We start from the raw sequence: 25,522 nt of genomic DNA, 5'->3' as shown, positions 1-25,522 counted from the left end.
CAGACTGAAATAGGCTCCAGGCTCTGAGCTGGCAGTCAGCACAGAGCCCGACGCGGGGCTCGACCCCACGAACCGCGAGATCATGACCCAAGTGAAAGTCGGACGCTTAACCGACTAAGCCACCCAGGTGCCCCTAAAGTTTTTTTTTAAAAAAAGTTTTTTTAATGTTTGTTTATTTTTTGAGAGACAGAGACAGAGAGTGAGCAGGGGAGGGTCAGAGAGAGAGGGAGACACAGAATCCGAAGCAGCTCCAGGCTCTGAGCTGTCAGCACAGAGTCCAATGGGGGGCTCGAGCCCATAAACTGAGATCATGACCTGAGCTGAAGTCAGTCACTTAACCAACTGAGCCACCCAGGTCCCCCAGTTTTCTCCTTTTTGTAAAATAAAACACAGAGAAAAATCACATAAAACCTATGTTTGGAAATTAATGAGTTACAATAAAGCAGGCATCTTGTGCCTTCCACCCAGGTGATGACCCCGCAAGCCCTTCCGCTTGCTCCGTGCCATTGATCTCCCTCCAAGCCTCCTGCCCTCGTTGGGTTCCTTTGTGTCCCTTACAGGTTTCTCACACAAGGATGCATCCTGAACACTCTGGTTTGCTCTTGCCCATTTCTTTTTTTTCTTTTTTTTTTTTTTTTGAGAGAGAGGGATAGAGACAGCGTGAGCAGGGGAGGGTCAGAGAGAGAGGGAGTCACAGAATCCGAAGACAGAGCCCGACGTGGGGCTCGAACCCACGAACCACGAGATCATGACCTGAGGTGAAGTTGGATGCTCAACCGACTGAGCCACCCAGGCGCCCCTGCTCTTGCCCATTTCTAAACATTTCCTGTTCTGTGATCTTTAATCTATATTCCTTTCTTTTCCTTACAACAGTCTACTGAAGACCCAGGACATTTAAGGGACATTAAGTTGTGGAGGTCATAGTGCGTTTCACCACGTTCTTGGCCATCTGGCAACTGGGTATGGAGGCCAAGTCACATATAGCTGATGCCTTGACACGACGGGAGGTGATGTTCTGCTGTTGCGTGTGGGGCTTGTGTGGCATCTGACTCCTTGTGAGGCTGGCAGCTGCTCAGGTCCAGCCATTCGTCTGGGGGGAGGGGGGCAAGATGGTGATACTCTCATTCTTCTCCATTGACTTGTGGGGACCCTTTTTAAAAAAATATTTATTTATTAAATTTTTATTTTTATTTATTTATTTATTTTTTAACAAATAGTTTATTGTCAAGTTGGTTTCCATATAACACCCAGTGCTCATCCTTGTGGGGACCCTTTTATAAAGAGACTGTTCCCAGTCTCCCTGGGGGACGGTTCCTGTGGAAGAGGCAGGGTAGGTGTTTGGTTCTTTCCCTTTATTTATCAGTTTTCTTTCTTTCTTAATGTTTATTTACATTTGAGAGAGAGACAGAGACAGAATGAGCGGGGGAGGGGCAGAGAGAGAGGGAGACTCCGTATCCAAAGCAGCTCCAGGCTCCGAGCTGTCAGCACAGAGCCCGACGCGGGGCCGGAACCCACGAGCCATGAGATCATGACCGGAGCCAAAGTCGGACGCTTAACCGACTGAGCCCCCAGGTGCCCCACGTGTGGTCATTTGAAATGACGCAGTCTTAAGTCTCTGCCGCTTGGCTGGCTGCCATCCTCGGGGACTCCAGCCACCTGTTGTGTCTTTGTCCATTTTCAGTATTTGCTACTTTTTCTCGTTCTTCATTTCTGTGTGTTTATTTGTTCTTGTACTCCTCCTAGGTTATTCTTCATTTCTAGAATGATTTTTTTGTTTCTTATTTACTTGACTTCTGTTCCCTGATATCTGAATCTTCCTAGTGGATTTTTAGATATTTTCTGTGTGTTTTTTTTTAAATGTTTTATTTATTTCTAGGAGAGAGAGAGAGAGAGAGACAGCGTGAGCAGGGGAGGGTCAGAGAGAGGGAGTCACAGACTGAAACAGGCTCCAGGCTCTGAGCTGGCAGTCAGCACAGAGCCCGACGCGGGGCTCGAACCCACGAACCGCGAGATCATGACCTAAGCGAAAGATGGATGCTTAACCGACTAAGCCACCCAGGCGCCCCTTCCGTGTTTTTCTTAATGTCTCTCATCTTACTTTGAAATAGAGGGCTCTGGTTTTGATCTGCCCTGTTGGAGCATCTTTCTGAGGTGCTGTGTTGTTCGTGGGGATAGTATTCTGCTTGTTCTCCTCTGTTCTTATAGTCTCTTTGTCTGGGATTTGACCTCAGTACTTCCCTGTTGCTTATTTTTCCGTGAACTCCATTTTCTGAGCTGTCGGAAGAGACGTGGTCCAGGGTGGCTTTTCTGTCACGCAGTACCCTCCCTCCACTGTCTTGGTGGCTGCTTCCAGATGTTCCCAGGCTCTGTCCTCTGCCTGCAGACCTTCCCTCTCGGGGTCACTCAGAGCAGGCTCTCCATCTTTGCTTGGTGGGGGGGCTGCTGCAGCCCTCTGGTCCTCAGACCCCGCCTTCTGAGGCCCCCGGGTCGGCTTCGGGCCCTCCCCGGTCTGGCTGATACGCCGTTCTCCTACTGTCTCTCTCACACACGTGGACTGCGTGAAGTCCTGTGGCTTTTGGTGGTTTTCCTTTGGAGGGGGTGTGCTCAGAGCTGTAAAGGGACGCCCCCTTGGCTGCAGAGGGAGCAGAGGCAGCTCCCGGACCCCAGCCTCACACGCCTGCTTCTGAGCCCACTCGTGGCGTGTGCTCACGCCCTCCTCCAGGAGAGCCCTCACCTGCCCTGATGAGGAAAAAATGTGTACGTGTGTGCTGTAAATCAGCTATTTTGTGTATTATTTTGTGTATTATTTTTAAAAATTTTATTTTAGGGACAATGTGGGCGTGAGCAGGAGAGGGGGCTGAGGGAGAGAGGGAGGGAGAGAGAGAGTCTCCAGCAGGCTCCATGCTCAGCTGTGGGGTTCAGTTCTACAGCCCTCGGATCACGACCTGAGCCGAAACCAAGAGTCAGATGCTCAACCGACTGAGCCACCCAGGCGCCCCTTAACTGGCCACTTTAAGAAAAAACTTTGGGTAAAAAACCCTGGTCTTATGCTGTGGACGGAGCATCGTTTAACCGTTTGTTTCTGTTTCTCCTGGTGGTAACCCTTGGAATTCTATGTGCTTTTAGTTTTATTTTGTGACTTTTTTAATTAAAAATTTTAAAAAACTGTTTTATTTGTTTCTGAGAGAGAGAGGGAGACAGTGTGAGCAGGGGAGGGTCAGAGAGAGAGGGAGACACAGAATCTGGAACAGGCTCCAGGCTCTGAGCTGTCAGCACAGAGCCCGACGTGGGGCTCGAACCCATGAACCACGAGATCATGACCTGAGCTGAAGTCGGACGCGTTACTGACTGAGCCACCCAGGCGCCCGTATTTGGTGATTTTCTGATCTTAGGTATATCTGCAGGTTTTATGAAAGCCAATTTAGCTCATTTAGCATCACTGCTTCTTTCTACCGTCCCCCTATCTTTTGACTGTCTGCACAACATAGGCTCCTGCCCCTTCCGGGGCCTCTCCTCCTGGAGGGCTTGCATAGGTGGGGTGTGTGTGCCCCAGAGAGAGTGCGGGAACAGACTCCTATCCACCCTGTGAGAAGCACAAGCGCATGCACATGCACACATGGGCATTCATACGTGCATTCACAGGTGCACACTTAGCCCTGGGCATCCATACGTGTACCCACACACAGGTACACATGCACACACACAGGCATACATACACAAACGCAGGTGTGCATGCCCACACAGGCACATGTGGACACATGCACGCTCAGGTGCATATGCAGTGTACGGTGTGTGAGGCTGCCTGCAGGCTTTGTGGCTGTGAAACGGGAAGCTACCAAGACATCACTTTCATGGCCATTTTAGCCAGATCCATAATGTCTCCTTCAGCAAAAATAACACTTATTAAAAATGACTTACCTGCCACCCTGGGCCATTAAGCCCACTGCTCTGCCAGGTGTCCCCCTGGCTCCTCAGGGGGCCTTTGGATGTGTCTCATCTTAACTGTTGTGATGGGCTCTGACCTGTATGTCATCAGGGGTGCTGAGGGGGGCTTGGATGCCCCTTCCCAGCCTGCCTGCCTTCCTCGTTCCCCAGAGCTGACTGTGCTGTGCTTGTTCTATTAAAGGTCTCCAGCCCCCGCCCGCCGCTGCCTGGAGCAGTGGCTCCCTGAGGGCAGGAAGTGTTGTTTTTTATTTTTTTAAACTTTTTTTTAAAATGTTTTTTTTTATTTATTTTTGAGAGTCAGAGAGAGACAGCATGAGCAGAGTAGCGTCAGAGAGAGACACACACATACCGAATCCAAAACAGGTTCCAGGCTCTGAGCTAGCTGTCAGCACAGAGCCTGACGCGGGGCTCGAACCACGAACCGTGAGATCATGACCTGAGCCGAAGTCGGATGCTTAACCGACTGAGCCGCCCAGGCGCCCCCAGAAGGATTGTTTTAACCTACATCTGTCTCAGCACCTCGAGCGGTGCCTGGTGAGTGTGCCTGCCGTGTGGCCCTGTCCTGGCCAGCTGCTCCATTGGGGCTTTTTGGGGAGGACTGGCTTAAAGCAGCGTTCCTTGAATCCAGCAGATGGGAAGCCCTGTTTAGTAGCATGTTAGTGGTGGAAGAGTAGTGCTGTTCTGAAGGTGCCCTGGGGAGGGGGCCGCCTTTGGGGGGGCGGTGACAGGTTCCACAGGGGGACGCAGAGGAGGCAGAGCCGCGAGCAGCGCCTCTGGGGGAGGGTGCAGGTGAGCCCAGTGTCTGGGCGTCGGTGAACGCAGGGGCTGGTATGTTCTGGTGGCTGCCGCGGAAGCCTTTGCTCCACCTGTGCGCCGCCGCTGATGCAAGGCCTCAGCCTGGAGAGGGTCTTCTGGAGTAGACTTGTTCCTGCTTTCAGAGTGGTGGGCTTTTACCCGGGTGCATTTCCACGTATAACTCACTGTGTCCTGTATGATGAATCATTTCTTGTATTTTTACAGTATTGTCAAGATTTGTAGCCCTTAGGAAGTCTCCTATGCCCTCTAAGCTCTGGTTTTCACATGGTCAAGGTGGAGCAAAATCGTGTATAGTCTGATCTCCATTCCATGGCCAGCATGCTCCATACACGCAAATATTTGTTGGATTAAGTCCAATTTGCAATAGATCTAGAATGTAGCAAAAGTTTGACTGTCATGTATATAATGTACTTTCCATCTCTTTTCATATAATGGGGAAAATATCTCAGACTTCATTACATACGGCAAAGTGGGTTTATCAGATTTTGTAGGTCGGTGAATTTCACAGGGAAAGAAAATTGGAAGCTGGTAAAATAGTTAAAACTTTATACTTTAAAACATTATCCATGGGAGTAACAGTCAATTTTAGGAGTTAACTATTAAGTGTGGAAAATGTTCTGGAGGTATTTTGAGTGCTTACAATTCCAGAACTGTGGCAAAAGATGGAATTAATAATGGTGCTGTGGGGGTGTCTGGATGGCTCATTTGGTTGAAAGTCCAGCTCTTGATTTTTGGATCAGGTCACGATCCCAGGATCGTGGGATCCAGCCCGACATCGGGCTCTGTGCTGAGCGTGGAGTCTGCTTAAGATTCTCTCCCCCCCTCCCCGTCCCCGCTTGGCCTTCCCTTCTCTCTCTAAAATAAACATAATAATAAAAAATAACGTAAAAATGCCCCTGTAGATCCCTTCCCGTTTTTAGAGTGGCCGATTTCCTGTGTGGTGCTCGCCCTGCTTTGACCTGGGGCTGTGACCTGGCCTGTGCCAGGGCCCCGGCTTCTGTCCCAGCTGCCTCCCTGCTGTTTTGGCTGCTGGCCGTCTGCTGCTTTCTTTGCCTCCTAAAAGCAGTGATTTTGCCTTTAATTCTGAGGTGTTGGTCTTGGCGGGGAACAGATGTTTGCTCAGAATTAAGTTAAAGTAAGAGTACGTTTGTGTTCTCTCTTTTTTTAGGCAAAAGTAAAGAAGCAGAAATAAAGAGAATAAACAAAGAACTGGCAAACATTAGATCAAAATTTAAAGGTAAGTATGTTCAGTCTTTTTCATGAAATGTCCTTTTGTAAATTTTCTGGAGCAAGGGCCTCTTCTCCTAATGCCTTTTAATTCTTTCCACTTCAGAGTTCTGAGTTTGCACAGTTAATCTCATGGTTCTGCTAGAATTAAAACATGCTTAGAGTCAGGCCATTGATCGTCGCTCCTGAGCTGTCTGAGAACTTGTGTGGAATCGATCAGGTGGAGCGGCCCCTCCCAGGCCCCAGGTCCTGAAGCTGGAACGACACTGGTCGAGAGCAGCTCGCTCCTTCCACTCCTGGACTTTGTTCCATCGAGTCCGGGAGTGGTGATCCTGACAGACCGGGTGTGTTCCCGGCTCAAAGTGTGAATGTCAAAGAAGTGCTCAACCTAAGGCTGCTCATTGTTTCAAGTATGACAGAGTCATCTAAGCACTTCCTGTAGCGAAGTGATTTTGGCTCTGGGACCCAGTCGTGCATCACATCACCCAGCCACTCAGGTCGCGCCTCTTTGTAGGCCGGCGTGTCGGGGGCCACCCTCCCTGATCGCCCGCACGTTGAGGAGTGGTAAAGTGCAGATCGTCAGCACTGAGGACACGTTTGTGAAAGGCTGACTGATCCTTTAAGCCTTACTTTCTCAGTGAATTCTTCCAGGTTTGATACCTGGTTCACACGAGAGTGGCTGCAATTGCCTAGGATCAGTGAGCAGAGGAGAGGCTGGGACTGAAGCTGAGCAGCTGGGCAGGGTTGGGGTGTGGGGGGCACAGAATTTCTAGGAACGGGTGGCTTCTCAGGGCTTGAGAATGGGTGTCCTGTGTTATCAAGGGATACAAAACTAGTGGACTTCAAGTATTTTCCCTGTGGAGCCCTAGGGAAAGTATTATGTTTTCATACTTTGAACTGGGCCTGAGGATCTTCTAGAAGGTCTGTGAAACTTCTGAAATTATATGTGAAAAGGTTTGCTGTTTTACACGCACACGTGTGTGCATATATATGTGTGTGTGTGTATACGTACGTGTGTATGTTTGGGTAAATCTATAACTCTCATTGTTTAAGTTTGTTTTTATTTATTTGTTTTGTTAAGCTTTTATTTTTTTAGAGCAGTTTTAGGTTCACAGCAACATTGAGAGGAAGGTACGGAGACTTCCTGTGTATCCCTGCCCCCACACGTGCGCTGTCGACATCCCCACCAGACAGCTGATGAACCTGCATGAACATGTCATCATCACCCAAAGTCCACAGCTGATATCGGGGTCACTCTGGGGGGTACATGCTATGCGTTTGGACAAACGAGTGATGACGTGTATCCACCGCTGCAGCATCGTACAGAGTAGTTTCACTGCCTGAACAATCTCTTGTTGTGCTCTGCCTCTTCATCCGTTCCTTCCCTCCAACCCCTGTGGACTGCTGATCTTTTCATTGTCTCTGTAGTTTTGCCTTTTCCAGAATGTCATAGAATTGGAATCAACAGTGTGCAGCCTTTTCAGATTGGCCTCTTTTACTTAGTACGGTGCCTTTAAGATTCCTTCTTTTCACGGCTTCACAGCTCGTTTCTTTGCAGAGCTGGACAATAGCCCGTTGTCTGGACGTCCCAGGGTTTATCTGTCCACCCACTGACGGACATCTTGATTGTGTCCCAGCTTTGTCCGTCGCGAGTACAGCTGCTGTGATTCTAAATACAGCTGCCGTGAGCGTCCCGTGAGCTCACCTTGTGTGGACGTAAGTCTTCAGACCCTGCGGTAAATACCCAGGTGCGTGGCTGCTGTGTCGCGTGGTCACGGTGTGTGGAGCTTTGTAAGAAACCTCCGGACCGTCTCCCGGAGCGGCTGCCCCACTTCCCATCCCCCCAGCGACAAACCTGAGCTCCTGCCGCTCCGTGTCCTCGCCAGCACCGGGCGATGCCCGTGCTCTGGACTTGGGCCACTCTAGTGGGGGTGTGGAGGGATTCCCGCACCACCGTTTTCATGTGCGTTTCCCTGATGCCACGCGACGTGGAGCGTCGTTCCCTGTGCCCATTTGCCGTCTGTGCCCTGTGGTGAGGGGTTTATAACTTTCAGTGCATCTTAGAGGGACTGTCACTCGGTGGTTAAGAGTAAGGTTGTCCGGGGCGCCTGGGTGGCTTAGTTGNCCTAAAAAAAAAAAAAACATTAAAAAAAATAAAAAAAAAAAAAAAAAAAGAGTAAGGTTGTCCTGACCACCTGCAGACCGTGTCCTTGCTCTGATGCTTACTAGGCGTGCTGCCTTGTCACAGTAGCTGTCTCTCCTCAGCTGTCAGGTGGGCTACTGAAGATTATGTCGGGCTGGGTTCTCTGTGACTGCACCCCGAGTTAGGCTGGGAGGACTGGGGACTTGTGAGAGGGGCACGTGTGAGCAGGGGCAGGAGGCAGCGGGCTGGCGGCGGGCAGGGGGACGCTGGTCTGCCAGGGTTGCCGTTGGCCCATTAGGGAGCTTTGACGTGAAGACTGCCTGTCGGCTGTCTGGCGTTGGGCGGCCGTGGCTGGGCCCTGTCTCACCCCCTCGCTCAGCTCTGGCTCGAAGCCGAGGAAGGCAGTCCCTGACGAAGCTAACCTTTCAGGTCACCGCACTCTTGGCAGCTCCAGTCCTTATGGAAGGGGGGGTCTGTGTCTGCTACACCGATTCTATCTCTGTGTGGAAATGTGGAGAAATCACTCCACAGAAAGTGAATGCCTAATAAATGTTTTTTTTATTTATTTTTTTTTCCTTTTTTTTTTTTTTTAATGTTTTTATTTATTTCTAGGAGAGAGAGAGAGAGACAGCGTGAGCAGGGGAGGGTCAGAGAGAGAGGGAGTCACAGACTGAAATAGGCTCTAGGCTCTGAGCTGGCAGTCAGCACAGAGCCCGACGCGGGGCTCGAACCCACGAACCGCGAGATCATGACCTAAGCGAAAGTTGGACGCTTAACCGACTAAGCCACCCAGGCGCCCCGAATGCCTAATAAATGTTAATCGTGTTGTTATTAAAAAAGAGTTCACGGCCCTTTGGGTGGTAAATCTTCAGACTTTCTGTATAAATGTTTTGGGGGCAAACAGGGCTTGTGCTGTTTCTTCTGTCTTCACGCCTGTCTAAGCTCAGCTGCCCCAGACAGGGAAGGAGGTTCCCTCTTATCTGGTAAGCAGTTGGCATTATTGAGTATGTGTGCACCTTGAATAGTAACAGATAAGAGAAAACCCACCCTTTATCCTCAGAAACCTGCACCCTGGGGGGCTTCTGATTCCAGTTATGGCAGATTAGCTAATTTACATCTGTACCATACGATAGGAATATAATGCAAGTCACTAATGCAGATGCACATACAATTCTACATTTTCTGGTAGCAACATTAAAAAATAGTAAGAAGCAGATGCAACTAATTTTAGGGTTGGCCCAGTTTGGTGGAGTGCGTGACTCTTGATCTTGGAGTTGTGAGTTTGAGCCCCACGTTGGGTTATTGTTATTAAAAAAGCAACAAACAAAACTTTAAAAAAACCTAATTTTAATACATTTTATTTATTGTAATATGCCTAAAATATTATCATTGCAACACGCAGTCAATAGAAAAAGTTCTCTTTTTGTAGAGCTATCTTACAGTTTTTTCATACCAAGTCTTTGAAATCTGATGTGTATTTTACACTTAGAGCACGCTCAGCGCTCCTGCAGACCAGCCACACGTCCCAGTGCCCAGTAGGCACATGTGGCCAGAAGCTGCCGCGTTGGGCAGCGTTGACTTCAGATGCAGTGTTACAAACATCTCGAGGGGTTGCCTGGCTGGCTCAGTGGGTTGAGTGTCAGATTCAAGTCCTAATCAATCTCACAGGCCTGAGATTGAGCCCTGCATCCCAAGCCCTGCTTGGGATTCTCTCTCTCTCTCTNATAAAAAAAATCTTGGAAGCATCAGAGAGAAACAAGAAACAAGGAGAATTTCTGGGCCTTCTCTAGGAGGAGGGAAGTGTCCATGTAAGCAAGTACAGCACGCAGCTGTTTATGCCTTGACAGCATTTGCTAATTCCAAAGAAAGAGCCATGAAACAGAGACATTAAGGTGACCCTGAAAGTCAAGAGGGTGGTTATCTGTCAGGGTGACTGCCCTCCAGGGGACATTTACAACATCTGGAGACCGGTTTCTTTGTCACCACCCGGGAGGGGATGCGTTGCTGCCATCTAGTGGGTGGAAGGCAGGGAAGCTACTGAACAGCCTACAGCACATACAACAGCACCCCCTTCCCTGCCCCCCAAGAACCACCTGGCCTGAGAAGTTAAGCAACCCTGGCCTAGGAGAAAAATCAAAACCCAGAGCCTGCAAGAAGTGGAGATGCTTTTTACTTTACATGGAGACTTACAAAGACAGTGCCCTAAGGCAGGAGTGGACTGGATGTGAGCCAGCCCTGTCACAGGTGTGCAGCGGGGCTCTGGACACCTCAGACTTTACACTCGAGTTAAGGTAAGAGCAGTCCTCTGAAGGAGGACATTGCCATTGTAGCCACAGATGGTTCCTAGGGTTTTCACGCATGTAGTCCAGCACAGTCACCGATCACTAGGCGCATGAGGAGTGAAGGTGGCGTGAGCAAGAACCAGCAGAGACCACGCAAACAGAACCCTAGAGACCTCTGATACCAGATTCACATCGCAGTAAAGGAGTAGGTTTACCATTTTTCAAGTAATAAAGGCACACTCAAAATTTGTAGCAGGAAACTTGGGGTGTGAAAGGTGACATAGTGGAATTTGAAATATAAGGCTAAATGGAAATTCCAGAACTGAAACCCGCAGGAACCAAAATGAAGAACTCTGGATTTAACAGCAGACGTGGTTGAAAGGAGATTTAGTGTTCTGAACAATGGAGAGGAACAAAGCCTGTCCTGAATATAGGACAGATGGAGGGCAAGTAAGGGAAACAGGAGAGTGGGTGAGAGACAGAGGGATGTGGTGATACAGTCTCGAAGGTTTAATTGGCGTCCCAGAAGGAAAGGAGAGAGAATGTGGCGGCTTTTAAGATTGCATGAAGTTGCGTTGTAGGAAAGGAGGGAAGTTACCTGTCCCCTTGGTGGGGACAGCAGAGGCCCTCAGGCCTGGCAGCATGCTTATCATTAGGCTTTGCCACCTACTTCGTGGCATGTGACCATCATTGAGTTTTTTCCCCAACAAATCCTTTATTTTGTATTTTTATTTATTTTTTAAATGTTTATTTATTTTTGAGACAGAGAGACAGAGCTTGAGGCAGGGAGGGGCAGAGAGAGAGAGGGAGACACAGAATCGGAAGCAGGCTCTACGCTCTGAGCTGTCAGCACAGAGCCCGATGCGGGGCTCGAACCTACGTGCCATGAGACCGTGACCTGAGCCGAAGTCAGATGCTTAACCAACTGAGCCACTCAGGCGCCCCTCCATAAATCCTTTAAAGTTTGATTCCTAATTCTGTCTTTCTAGTTTTATATATTAAGAATTTATTTTTCTGATTTCAGTACATTGTGAGATATCTTCAACATTTTAGTGGATTTGTTTGTCTTAAAAAGAATGCGTAAAATTTATAAAACTGCAGACTCCACACGCACAGGTGGCATGAAGGAGGTACACCCCTAGACGCATTATTGTGTACAGGCAGGGATCACAAGTCACGGGAGGGGAGCTGTGCTGGCAGCCGACTTTGCACACGGTGGAACGGAAGGCTGGCCCTGTGCTGGAGAGCAGCCAGCAGAAGACTACCCAACGAGAATGTCTTCGAAGATCGAAGCTAAAACAACTTCTTCAGACAAAAATGGAGAGAGTGTCCCATGGGGAAAAGAAAATTCTAAAGGGTATACTTCAGGCCAGGAGCAGATAATTCCAGATGCAAGGTCAGAGGGGCAGAAGAGGAGGAAAGAAGTGGCGGGCATGGAAAGAAGTGAGCGCACGATAATGCCTTGTGGCGATACAGACACGTGGAAGCAAGTAGATGGGAGGTGATAAAATGCGACAGTCCTGGAGACGTTAGAACATTGCATCTATAATGCAAAACCTTGCCACCAGGAAAGCTGGAGGCTGAAGGTGTCACTGGTGAGCTCTGTCATTTGAGGAAGGACATGGGGCTTGGCCATGTGATGCGGCCCGTGGAATGTAGGCCACGACCGCGCGCCACTTTCAGACCTAACCTTGAAGAGGGTTGCTCATTTCCCCTCGCCCCTTCAGGGGACTTCCCGTTGCCTCCTTGAGAAGAATGTGCTTTGGGTGCTGCTGGGCTGAGAGAAGGAGAGGCACCCTGTGCAGGCCTAGATCCTGCTTGTGGCTGGAGGCCGCCCCTGCTGAGCCCTGGCTGACCTGCAGACGCGTGAGCAAGAAGTCGTGCTAGTCGTGTGGGCCACCCAGGTTTGGGGTGGATGGGGGTAGTTATGACGTCAGCCAGCATGCTCTACCTTGAACCCTTTGGGAAACAGCTGCCGTGTTACCCTCCACGGAGACATCATGATTGGTTATTCCTGTCGCGGGAGCTTACCAGATGGCATACATTACCTCACTAAATATGGGGTATCCGCCACGGTCTGGGGGTACGCAGGTGAATGAAGAAGTTCCTGTAAAGGGCGGGCACCTGGGTGGCTCAGTCGGTTAAGCATATGATTTAGGCTCAGGTCATGATCTCACGGTTCATGAGTTTGAGCCCCCAGTCGGGCTCTGTGCTGTCATCGCAGAGCCCTCTTTGGATCCTCTCTCTCTCCCCCTCTCTCTGCCCCTCCCTGCTTGCGCTGTCTCAAAAATAAATAAAACAGTAAAAGAAAAGTTCCCATAAAGAACTTTGGTTATTGTAGGTGTAGAAAGACTTAAGTGAACCACAGCTTTCTATGTAGGAGGCGTGAAAGCTCACAGGAAGGGCATGCCACACGGCTCCCGACGGGCCAGCCATACCGCCCGGTGCCTTGCCAGTGTTCTCCCAGGTTTTCTGCTCTGCTTCCTGCTGGATTTGACAGTAATGTTTTAATTTCTTTTTTTTTTTAATGTTTTATTTATTTCTAGGAGAGAGAGAGAGACAGCGTGAGCAGGGGAGGGTCAGAGAGAGAGGGAGTCACAGACTGAAACAGCCTCCAGGCTCTGAGCTGGCAGTCAGCACAGAGCCCGATGCGGGGCTCGAACTCACGAACCGCGAGATCATGACCTAAGCGAAAGTCGGACGCTTAACCGACTAAGCCACCCAGGCGCCCCTACAGTAATGTTTTAAAAGTTGGCTTTATGAGATATGATTTATTTGCAATAAAATTTACTTAAGCTGCACTTTGAATTTTGGAAGATGCATGTATTTGTGCAGCCACCATCACAAACGACACAGAGAACATTTCTGTCACCCCACAGGTTCCCTATGTCCCTGTGCACTCAGCCACGTTCCTCAGCCCCCAGTGGCCACCGGTCCCCTTTCTGTCACTGTAACTTTGCTGTTTCTTTTTTTTTTTTTTTTAATTTTTTTTTAATGTTTTATTTATTTCTAGGAGAGAGAGAGAGACAGCGTGAGCAGGGGAGGGTCAGAGAGAGAGGGAGTCACAGACTGAAACAGGCTCCAGGCTCCGAGCGGGCAGTCAGCACAGAGCCCGACGCGGGGCTCGAACCCACGAGCCGCGAGATCATGACCTAAGCAAAAGTCGGACGCTTAACCGACTAAGCCACCCAGGCGCCCCTAGCTTTGCTGTTTCTTGAAACCCACATGAAAGGGATTGGGTGCTGTGAGGTCTCTTCAACCAAGCACGGTGTGCCCGGGGCCCGTGTGTGTGCCCATGAGCCCTAGGCGCTTCCCGCACAGTGTGTGCACTCACCCGCGCTTGCCTGCGGGGCCGAGGCTGCGGTGAGCCCTCCCTGTGGGCACACCCCCTGGAAGGCAGGGGGCCGTTTTTGGGGGTGGCTGTACGTGTCTCACTCCTGGCAGCAGTGTGTGAGACGTCCCTGTTCCTCCATGGCCCTGCCAGCACTCGGTATGTTGATCTTGTAAAGTTTAGTTACTGTGCTGAGTGTGTAGTGGAACCTTACTGTGGTTTTAATTTGCATCTCCCTTTTTTTAACCACTAAAGTCAGTAAGCATTATAGAGAGAGGAGGAAACGCCTCGGGTCTGTGGGGACCTGGGGATGAAGAGTGGATTCTCTGGTGTGAGCATTTGTCAGATAGTTAACGGAGGAGGCAGACAGAATGGCACAGGGGCCAGGGAAGAATACCGTCAGGGTGCGGACGCGAGGGAGTGCCATGTCCATCCCGGGTATCTTATTCTTTCCACCTCTTAGATTATAAGATACTTGATGAGTGCCAGTGTCTGTGAGAGAAAACAGTGGGAAAAGGTCACAGCTCAGAAATTGTCTGGAAGAGTCTGGTTCCTGGGATGCGGGTGCTGTGCCCACAGCCATGCCGGTTCTTGCTGGCATCTTATTTGTTAGGTGAGAGCATCGTTCTTGGTGAAATAGGGTTACGCTTGGGGCAGCTGTGCTCAGACCTCACGGTGGGCCATGCGGCCTCTCCCTACTTTATGTGAGTGTCCCGTGACCCCCCCCCCCCAGTACAGGCTGAGTGTTTGGAAACCTGTATGTCCCAGGCTATGTCTCTGTTTAGCACAAGGGTCCTGCCTTTAAGGCACAAAAGACAGATTTATGTCAGCCCGAGGCCTGCTGGGGTTGTAAGTAAAACTGGTAAGCATCTTTCTCCTATCCCTGAAGAGTGGTTATGCTGGATGAATGTTGGCCGTCGCCACTGTCGCCTCAGGGTAGGCTCTGAGAAGCACGAGTGACTGATGGTGTTTTAGGTTGATTGGTGCTAGGACATAGTGGGGACAGAGCAGGCAGGGACACAGCAGAGTGGTGTGGGGGCATGTGCGGAGCACCGCTGTGTGGGTACGCAGGGCGACTTGGCTCTGTCCCGGATGCTAGGCCGTTCTCAGGCTGCGTGCCCTCCGGCCCAGCACTTGAGGAGGAGGGAGCGTGTTTGTCCCTGCATCTGGATGCAGAGGTGACCCTCTCACTCTCCAGTCTGGGGTCTTATTGCTTAATATCTTGTTACAGAAATATCAGGTTTCTGTCATCCTCAGACCTTTTTTCACATTTCACGTTCTGAAATTGGCGTGAGTCTTAAGAGCCAGTGATAAAGGGTCCTCATGAGCCTCACGTTTTCTCAGGCACTGCTATGCCCCGGGGTGGTGTCCTGCTTCATTTCTGTAACAGCTCACTGAGGAGGGGACAGTAGACAAATCGGGATGCCCAGGGGCACAGACTGGTTCCTGACCTTCAGTCAGGATGTGTGGCCTGTTTTCCACCTCCCCTCTTCTCTGATCTTCCCAGTATATGGGGACACGGGCCACCCCCTTTCAGGAACAAGATGTGGAGTATGACAGTTTGAAATGACTGGAATAAGGACACAGTTCTAGCCTGCCCTGAAACTAACACTGTGAGGACCACCTCCGTCTGGTGTGGTCTGAGTGAAACCACACCGACTTAGAGGGACGGTCACCGTGAGGAATTCCAGAGCTCTGGTGAGGGTGACTGCAGGGCCCAAGGCGTGGCCCCTCAGCCTGAAGGAGATCCCCCAGGAGGACCGATCTGCAGGCCCCTCCTTCGAGCAAGGGGGTAACTCAGCCCCCAGAGAGAGAGAAGGCAGCTGGGTTGGCCGGCCCGGGCGTGGGCCATCGGGAACGTGCAGAGGGTGGTGACCCGCTTCGGGCAGGAGGTAGCATGGGACTGCAGAGGGAGCCGGGATGCTGGCATGGGCACCGGAGTTACATTGAGAGGACTGCAAGGTTATGGCCAAGGCGAGGCCCAGAATTCACTGTGGGGCCTCAGAGCTCCTCCTGTCCTCACCCCGAGCTGTGGGAGGGCCCCTTCTGCAGCTGTGGCCCCCCAGTGGCCCTGCACTGAGACAGCCACGAGGGAGAGGTGTGCAGAGGGCTCTGCCCTGGGCTGTTTGTGAGGTGCGCTTGGAACTGACCAGTGGCATGGGGACACTGTCCCGACAGCGAGTTCTGTCCCTGGGAGACGGGCTCGGTCTCCTGAAGAATGAAGAGGATGCCAGGCTCCGCACACGTGCGGACGGGACTCCTGGTGCCCGCGTACTGGGTCTTGCTCCTGAAGTGGCTGGGTGATGGGTGCCGGGAATGTACGGGGTGGATGCAGGCGGAGCCAGCAAGCGCACTCTTTGCCGACAGAAACAAAGCATCTGGGCTGTGGATTGAGCAGAGCGCTTTGTTTTTGAGGCCTCTCTGGAGGCTGAAGCCCAGGTTCCTTCACGTGGTGCCCCTGGCATCTCTGTGCCCGTGAGGGCTGGCGGGGCCGCTGTAGTCAACCTCTTGAGCTGGGAGGGGGCCTTGTAGCTGCTGCTGAGAAGGCTGGTGGTTGGACACTTGCCTGAGAAGGCACTGGAGTCACCATGGGCCCAGAGACGGCGGGGCAGCCGCAACCAGTGCTCCCCAGACCACATGAAGCTCCAGAGGATCCCGCCCCCCCAACCCCCCAGCCAGACTCCTGTGTGCGTCTGGGAAGTGACAGTGCTCCCCGCCCACCCGCACCGCTCCCCACAACAGGACCCAAGGTGGGGGCGATCCGTGGAAAGGAAAGGCTTCCCCACTGTTACCCTTGAGTAGGTGAGGAGCCCCTGAGAGCAGGGAGGGCTGGACTGGGTGGGTACCCAGGGGAGGCGTGTAGGCAAGATGTGAGCCCCGCTCTCGTGGGGCCGTCGTTTCTTTCCTGATCGCACTGCTCTGTGGCACAGTTGGTTCCCCTCGAGGGTGCCGCCCTCTCCCTGGAGGGGGCTCTGGCTCCAGGTGGGGTGGCCTGCCGGACTGCCCTCTGGGCTGGGACCCAGGTTCCTCTCCACTCTCTGCAGTACCTTTTGAATTCCCAAAACTTTGCCTCTGGGCACTGGCCTTTGCCTACGTCATAGCCACACCAGGGCCATAGCCACACCAGGGCCGGGAGGGGCCTGCTTACTCTTGCCTGAGTGACAGCCCTGCTGTAAGTCTCCTGGCCTCCGGGAGGGCTGTAGAAGGGACCCTGTGTCTGGGGCCCTGCAGGAGCAGAAAGCAGTACGGGTGTTTCAGGGAAGGAGCCCCAGGCGCTGCTGTGGCCAGCCCCACAGAGCTCAGTCTGATCCAGCTGTCTCTGTCTTCAGTCACTGCTATGTTTTCCTTTAGGATGTGCTCTGAGTAGCAGGGACCCGCCTCCAGGAGGTGAGAGGAGGTAGAGTGGTACCTTAGGCTTGGTTGTCAGAGGAGGCTTCTGGAAGGTGATGGAATCCATGTTGGTTCTCAAAGGATGGCTGGGTAGGTAGGAGATGGGCTGCTTGTGCTGTGCCCGTAGACACCCTCCCACCGCAGATGGGGGTGCGTCCCAGCCAGGAAGCGGCAGAGGCGGGCTCCCCAGGTGCAGGGAGCAGATGAGCAAGTGGGGGCTGGAGGTGGTGGGGGAACTAGACCTGGGCCCCCTTCATACTGTTTGCTCATTAAATTTAAAAAAAAAAAAAAAAATCATATGCCAGTTTGTTGGTGAAACTGGGAGGGAGGGTTTCTCAGAGCTTCTCAAGGTGAAGTGACCAGCTGGCTGGCTGACATGTGATTGTCACCCTAGGAAATCTAGGGGGGGGTGTCTTCTAGACCACGTTTTGGGGTCAGCCACTGCTTGCTTGCCCATGAGCACAGGTGTCCCAACCCATGAGGACCCCTGCTGTCATCGTCTTCCTCTTTCTCCGAGTCCTCACTGGCCCTCACATGTCCCACGTGGGGCCTGCACACTGTGATAGTGTCACTGGAAGACCTAGCTCAGAAAATTGACCAGTCTCTCTGGCTGTCACCCCTGCAGTCCTCTTGCGGTTGGCTCTAAGGAACACCGTACACTTGTCTGGCAAAATGAGAACTTCGATCCTTAAAATGGTGCAGGATGGTCCTTTTTAAAGTAGCAGTCTGTATTCTGCCAGTGATGTGTCTTGAACCTGCCTCATCATGATGTCTAGCGAGGCGCTCAGTCGTGCTGTGATTAGGATGAAGACACCGGTCCCTCGGGCACTCCTATGTGTGACTTCCGCAGATGGGTGATTTGTCCTAAAACTGAAGCAAAGGGGGATCATTTAGAGCATACTCATCGGCCTGTGGGAACGAACTTATTTAAAAGACTGACTTGCTGACTCCAGGGGTCCTGGTGAGGCCGCGGTGGGTCCCAGGGGGCCCCCCGGGGCCTGGCCTGCCCAGGGCTGTCCAGGGAGGGCAGAACTCTTGCTGTAGGGATTCCGGTTTCTGTTTTTGAGGGAAGCCATACTGTTGGGCTCTGCTGTGCACCACTTGGTCTGGAAGCATCATTCGCACTTGTGTGCAGCACGGTGGTGCTGTGTCCAGTGGAAGGTGGACCCGCACCCTGTTGTCCGGCTCTTGCTGATGACTTCTCTACTCTCCCTGCCTCACCCACCTTTTCTGTAGGTGACAAGGCTCTTGATGGTTATAGTAAAAAAAAGTACGTCTGCAAGTTGCTCTTCATCTTTCTCCTGGGTCATGACATTGACTTTGGGCACATGGAGGCCGTGAACCTGCTGAGCTCCAACAGATACACAGAGAAGCAGATCGTGAGTGTCACCGAGGGGTTGGAGGGCTGGGGGCGGGGCTGGCATCGAGGACACTTGAGGTGGTCCCAGGGCCTCCCTCCCCTCTAGGAAGCAGTCCTGCCGGTGGAAGGGGCTTTTTTCCTGGGCAGGGTTCTTCTGATAAGGTGGCCATTTCTTGCCTTGCTCTTTCTTTACACCTTCCTTGCAGTGGAGATTTCCTGTGGGTCTAGAAGGATGCTGCCAGGAGCCAGGTTGGGGTGTCTAGGGCAGGCCTGTTTCCTGCCCCAGAGCATCTGGCTAATACACTGGCACAGACACCCCTCCACCCCCCCGGCGGCCCCTTGTACAACTTTCCCTTTCTGTCAAGGCCGCCACACCCACATAGCTGAAGAGCCGGAGCTGCACATGGGTGTGCCCTTGCCCCGCTCCCAGCTCCTGGTGCCCTCCTAGACGGTGCTGGCACCCGGGCACCTGAAGCCCCTTCGGGCCTTGTAACTTTAGCTCTGTCGTCTCACAGAGTAGCAGTATTTTTATGTTTTCCCCAGTGGTGCAAAGTTGTCTGTCCAAAAGTATAACTTATAGAAAGTAAAAAAAACAAAAACAAAACCTAAATTTCCCCCAGGAATTTCAGAAAGTATTGGTATTTACCCAATAAGAATTCGGGTGTCTTCCATGGACCATCCAGTCTGCTGGGAGGCCCCTGGGGACATAGTGACCAAAAGCAGATGTGGGCCCTGCTCTTTTTAGTCAGGAGATGGCACCCTACAGCCCGTACACAGAGAATTGTAGCTGGGCCAGTGCCCGGGGAAGGAGTTGTGGAGAGCCCTCTGGGGCCCTGGGAGGGAGTGGCCAGTAGGGCAGGTCCCCCGGGGTGGGCGTCCTGAGCCGGGACAGACGGACGAGGACTTAACTGGGGGATAAGGGCGGACAGAGCCAGTGGCGCCTATCCGGGGCCACGTGCACCGGAGCTGGAGGGGCAGTGGTGGCTGGAGTGGACACGGGGAGGTGGGCTTGTGGGTCAGGCCTTTCTCCCAAGACCAGCAGGCAGCTGTGTGGAGTTTCACCTCCAAGGTCAGTGATGAGATGGGTCTTGAGAAGATCACTGTGTCTCCTGCACAGGGAGGGTATGGACAGCAGGGGTGACACGGGGCTGGAGTTGGGCCAGTGGTGAGAGGACGCTGAGGGCGCAGAGGCAAATTGAGAGAGAGGGGAAGGCCGTAGTGAGCAGGCTTTCGAGAACTCATCGTAGTTCTTCAGGGCCTCTGCTCAGGGTCCTTTCCACCCTGTTCAGGACAGTGTTGAGTCCAGATTGCTCACACGTGGTACCACGGATAGGTGAGTGGGTTGGGAGGTGGGGCGGGGACCGAGGTGTCTGGTTCCCATGGGAACATCTGGCTGCGTGCCTCTTAGGTGCGTCCTGCAGGACTGTCCTGTGGCACAGCCGGGAGTGAGACTTTGCTCCTCTAACGGAACTGGTGTTTCCCTCAGAGTGCAGAGCAACCCTCCACGGCACGACTCCTCTGCAGGACACGGGGCAGCGGAGGCGCGGGAGGCCGGCTGCAGGCTGGACGCGTGTGCCGTGCTGTCCCGCGTTGACCCAGGTTGTTGTGAGCTCTCTGTCCTCTTGTGTCTCTGGAACCCAGGGCTACCTCTTCATCTCTGTGCTGGTGAACTCCAACAGCGAGCTGATCCGGCTCATCAACAACGCCATCAAGAACGACCTGGCCAGTCGGAACCCTACCTTCATGGGCCTGGCCCTGCACTGCATCGCCAACGTGGGCAGTCGAGAGATGGCTGAGGCGTTTGCTGGGGAGATTCCGAAAATCCTTGTAGCTGGGTATGTGCCCCGTGCCTTGTCGCAAATGCGTACGTCTCTCACATTAAGTAAATCCAACATGCGGTTACTTAAAGGATTTATAGGATGAGTTCATCTCTGCATCTTAGGCAGCGGGAGAACCATACGTGTAGGTGCCTGGCCAGGGTCCGTCACCCCTTTCCTGCCCCAGTACCGCTGGGGTTTGAGGAAGATGAAAGAGGAACCCTGCCAGCCGCAACCAACCGTGAGGGGCCCGGCATCCCGCGGGGCTGCAGAAGGAGCGTGGTTTTCCTGGGTGCAGCGTAGTGCCCTTTCTTGCCCTTTCTCCAGAGTCGTACTGAGGAGAAGCTCAAGCACCCAGATCCCAAGAGTTCTTAGAAACCTCTCCCTGGCCCCTTTGATTTGGAGAGAGGCCACATGGGGCAGAACAGGCAGCTCTGGAAGAGAGGCACAGAGCATGACAGAGGCAGGGCCCTATGTTCGTGTTGCCGGGCTCTGCTGGGCTGGGGAACTGACCCAGGGCCCACACCCTGGGGACACGACTGGCTTAACAAGGGCCCTGGGCCTGGGCACTTCGTCGGGACCAAGCTCTTCCAGGATGACTGACAGTGCAGACAGAGGCCATGGCACTCTGGATGCCTGGATGCAGCTCCAAATCCTGCCCCGAGGGTCAACTGTGCCTCGGGGGCGGGCCCTGGGCCGGACCAGTGACCAGAAAGTCTGTGGCTGCACAAGCCCTGGGGGCATGTCTGTGGGAGGCGTGTGCTGCCAGAGGGAGACAGAGAGACCAGGCTGGAAGGGAGGCCCATGGAGGGGGCTGGGGAGGCTCACAGACACACCAGTAGCAGGTTGTGCACTAGAAGGACTGCCGAGCTGAGATGACACGCTAGGGTGTGGGTTCAGGGCCACACAGCACCTTCTTTTCCTCACTCATTAGGGCTGTCCCAGGTTGGGCAAGGCCTTCCCTGAACCCCTTTCCATGTTCCTGGCGCACACAGGGAACACGGCTGTGCACTGCCTGCCTCCACCCTTGGAAGGCAGACTCCCCAGGGGCTGAGGTTTCTGCCCGCTATCGCCATTGCTTTATTTCCAGTATTTTGAACAATACCTGGTATGTAGTAAGTGCTTGATAAATACCTGTTGGGTGAGTGAGACGTAAAGCAGAGATCATCTCTGAAGAGTATTCAGATGATAATTGAGAAACGTTTTTCTGAAATAAAGGATGAGGCGCACCTGCGGGTTGAAGGGCACAGAGGGTGCACAGTGGGCCCCGGTGTGGATGGGAAAGGGGGCAGTCGTGCTGCAGGAAGACAGTTGAGCCGTGTCTGCGAGTTTCACAGCCTGGGGGACCTGGTGTCGTCATGCCCACCCAGCTGGATTATCTGTCAGAGACAGACACTCGACACCGAAAGGCTTAGGTCGCGTGGGGTGCACAAGCCCTATTTGAAAACCATTCCCAGATTTTGAATATGCAGCTAACCCACGGACAGCTCAAGGTGAAGTGCTCAGGCCAGAGATGGCCAGAGATGGGCCGAGGCGCTGCGGGGGGGGCGGATGCAGAGGAGAGTGTCAGCAGTCAAATAACTGCACCAGACTTGGCACACTGGGGGCAGGACGGCGGGTGTCTCTCATGCGGGGGCTTAGTAGGCATTCATGAAGAGAGGCTGCCGTTGGCCCGCGACAGAACTGAGACAGACAGAGTCGGCAGCGGCCTCCCTGCCTTGCCAGGGGTGTTGGATGTCGTACTTCCCTCTCCTTGAACGTTCTTGTGGCGCGGGTCCCGGGGGCGGGAAGGCCCTGCCGCCCAGCCATGGGGGCGCAGTAGTCTCTTGGGGCGGCTGTGCGTGAGGCCTGCAGGGCGTGCTGCCTGCTCCTCGTGAGGACTGTGTGGGGCCAGGGGGCCAGGGACGGACTGCTCCCCGGGGCGCTAGAATCCTCCAGGAGTTTTATAAAGGTGGGTTCTCTTGGAGGTAGAATGGGGAGGGGTTTGAGGGTCTCATTTTGGGCTGGACTCATTTAGGAATGAGAAAGCCGCAGGGAGGTGAACGGTAAAGATGGTCCCCAAGGCCCCTCTGCCCTCCATGTGGCACAGGAGCCCCCACTACCTCCACACTAGTGCTCCGCCCGTGCTCTTTTCCAGATGGCCTCCCCTGGCTCGTCCCTCGGCGGGCCTGTCGGTCTCCCGGCAGCTCAGCGGAGTTTGGCTGGGGTTCGGTGGGGAGGAGGGGTAACAGCATTGGGCGCACCCTCTGCCCTCGGCCAGCGCTAGAACCGGGGCAAGAAAGCCTCCCAACGCCCTGTCCTGGGCCGTCTGCCTTCGAGCGACACCACTGCTTATCTTTCAGAGACACCATGGACAGCGTGAAGCAGAGCGCCGCCCTGTGCTTGCTGCGCTTGTACCGAACGTCTCCGGACCTCGTCCCCATGGGTGACTGGACATCCCGGGTGGTGCACCTCCTCAACGACCAGCACTTGGTAAATGCCTTTGGACTAGGGTCCTACTTGCCCCACCAAGTGACCGTCTCTGGAATAGCCACTAAGAAAGCAGCAGCTGAGTGCTTCCTGAGGGGACACTCCTGCAGCTTGGTCCACTGAGTCTGCGAGCTTCGTGCGCCCCTGTGGCTCGGGGGAGGGGCCCCTCCTTCCCGGGGGTGGGATTGTGCAGACACGGCCTCCAGCCCACCCCAGAGCCAGCTCTCCGCAAGGCTTCCCGGGTGCTGGGGACCGCACAGACCAGTAAGACTGAGATCAGTGGCTTCTGGAAACACCTTGTCCAGGGAGGGCAGTCTGTGTGGCATATCTGTCTGTTGGGAGATGATGAAGGTGTCCTGTGACCCCAACCGGAGCTCCCGCCTGTGGTCTTGCTAATCTGCAAGAGGGTTCCACAGGCCACGCCTGACTGTCCTCCCTGTGTCACAGATGGGATGGTTCGGTGGTTGTGGTTTGACATGGGTCACAGGTCCTGTCCCCACCAGAGGGGCATACAGGGTCATGACACTGGGAGATGGGATCGAGTTGGAGCAGATGTCGGGCACAGTGGCTTTGTGCTGTGTGAATTGTGTTGTATCAGTGAGAGAATTGAAATGTAACAGTTTTCCTGCCCAGTAGATGGGTGTGAGTATGCAGGGTGCTCATTACATTTTTCCGAGAAAGTAATCTACCTCAAACATTAAATAAAAACTAAATGATCGCTGCCTGCAGGTCAGGGGAGAGAGCTGGTAGCTGTGCTTGTCTGCTTGCTGTGCCACGGCCACCCCGGGGGCTGTTCCCGCCTTGTCGTTACCCCTGTTTACTGGCTGTTTGTGTCCAAGCAGAGTAGCCCTGCCTCCGCGGCCAAGTCCTAGGAAGAGGGGCAGGGGCCTGGGTGGGAGAGGCGTCAGGGTCAGGGGTGCACTCTGGGTCACGCTCAGGCAGGGGGCAGGGTCAGGGTCAGGGGTGCACACTGGGTCATGCTCAGGCGGGGGGGGTGCTGGGTCAGGGTCAGGTGTGCACGCTGGGTCACGCTCGGGCGGAGGGGCTGGGTCAGGGTCAGGTGTGCATGCTGGGTCACACTTGGTTTGTTCAGGTTCACACTCTGCTGGTGGAGTCGGGAAGCCATGCTGGTGGCTGTGGGGCTTAAGGCCACGAGTCACCCACCAGGCGAACCCTGTGAGGCAGTGGAGTTTTTTTCAGTTTCTCACATGAGGAAACCGAGGCTCAGAGAGATGAAACGGCTTCACATAGATCTGAATTTGAGCCAGGAGGTAACGAAGGGTCAGAGCTGGCACAGCTTGGGGGGCCCGAGCCACATGGCCAGCAGATGTGAAGGCCCTTGGCCAGCAGACACCCACACCCAGCACTTCTCAGAGCGTTGGGGAGCACGACTCTGCTTCACCAGGCGTGCCGCCTGGTGCATTCTTGTCTGCAGGCCGCCAGAACCCAGCTCGAAAGGGGCGAGGTAGAGGGGAAGGCCCAGCTCGTCACCCCGCTTCCTTTCATCCCTGCTGTTCTCGGCCCACGTTCACTGTTCTCGTGGTGCCTGTCCTCCACATGGGCTTGGCGTCTGTGTCATGCACCTCCTGGCTCTGCCAGTGAGAGAGGCCTGAGACTTGGTTTCTTTGGTCTCAAGGTCAAGAATGCCCAGAGGAGTGTCAGCCGCCCATACAGAGCCAGCCCCCGTGGGTCGGTGTTCTGAGAGCAGTGGAAGAGTTTGGGGGGGTGTGGGGGGCAGGTGGTGAGCTGTGGCCCAAGTGGCAGCACTGAGGTCCATTGGGGCCTCCCCTGCTCTTCTCACAGGGGCATAGAGGCCGTGAGACACTGCTTTAGGAGTCTCGTCGGAATGTGCAGACCTGTTCTGTCCTCCTGATGGGCCAGGCCGAGCCCCAGACGCTTAGGAGGCGTGGGGACCAGCTCTGCCTGCCAGAAGCTACATGCTCACAAGTACTCATCCTTCAGAGCTGGCTTGTGAGGTGAATCTTTTGGTACTTATTTTGCCCACTGAGAAATGGGCATTGAGGCCAGTTAGGTCTGTTTCTCTGGTGACGCCTTCACGCTGGCATCAGAAGGCTGAAGGAAGCGCTCAGCTCTGGCTCTCTGATGTGGTGTCCGTGGCCGCCAGCTCTCATCCTCGCGGCTTTGCAGCTGAGCAGACTGCTGGCTTGTCCCACCTGCTGAGGAGCGCGGTGGAAGACGGCCAGCGGGGTCCGGCCAGGGGCCAGAGCTTTCCTGGGCTCTGTCTGCATCCTCATGGTCGGTGTCGTTCCTTTGTTCTGTGTTCTTATATTTGTGAGAGAGCATCTTTACTTAACCAGCATCTTCCTTCAAGACGCGTGGGTTGCTGGGAGCCGCTGCTAGCGGAGCTGGGACAGGGACAGCTGTCTGCATGGAAGGTTCCCGCGCATTGAGGCTGGGTGCTGTGTGGGGGCTGTGTAGGCAAGGGGGCTCGCCTGGGTGCTTTGGGGGGCAATGTGGTGGGATTCAGCCTGGACCGCTTCCAGAGAAGGGAAAGAGTAGGCTGTGTCAGTGGTTGTTCTCCTCGTGGGTCTAAATAGTGTCTCCCTCCCCAGTCCACACAGTGTGATTTTTTTCCTTTTTTAAAAAGATTTTATTTTACACCCAATGTGGGGCTCGAACTCTCAACTCGAAGATCAAGAGTCACACGCTCCACTGGCAAAGCCAGCCAGGCTCCCCCATTCAGAGTGATTTAAGTCAGGGGCAGCAGTGAGTGCAGCTGAC

The 25,522-nt window shown here is 53.6% G+C and overlaps 1 protein-coding gene and 1 non-coding gene across 2 annotated transcripts in view; both read left to right on the top strand.

The window, feature by feature from the left end:
• Positions 1-25,522, top strand: part of AP2A2 (adaptor related protein complex 2 subunit alpha 2) — a 90,548-nt gene that overhangs the window by 40,309 nt on the left and 24,717 nt on the right. The window contains exons 2-5 of the mRNA XM_077773385.1: positions 5,930-5,998; positions 18,371-18,513; positions 20,136-20,329; positions 22,654-22,783. Coding sequence (XP_077629511.1) covers positions 5,930-5,998; positions 18,371-18,513; positions 20,136-20,329; positions 22,654-22,783 — 536 coding nt within the window. The remainder of the gene's footprint in view (positions 1-5,929; positions 5,999-18,370; positions 18,514-20,135; positions 20,330-22,653; positions 22,784-25,522) is intronic.
• Positions 10,986-11,114, top strand: LOC144239374 (U6atac minor spliceosomal RNA). Its single transcript, XR_013337400.1, has one exon. It is a non-coding gene; the product is annotated as a U6atac minor spliceosomal RNA (small nuclear RNA).

This window comes from Crocuta crocuta, unplaced genomic scaffold, assembly GCF_008692635.1.
Source record: "Crocuta crocuta isolate KB4526 unplaced genomic scaffold, BGI_CrCroc_1.0 scaffold1161, whole genome shotgun sequence".
In the NCBI taxonomy this organism is placed as follows: Eukaryota; Metazoa; Chordata; class Mammalia; order Carnivora; family Hyaenidae; genus Crocuta; species Crocuta crocuta.
This window is presented reverse-complemented; position numbering and strand designations above follow the sequence as displayed.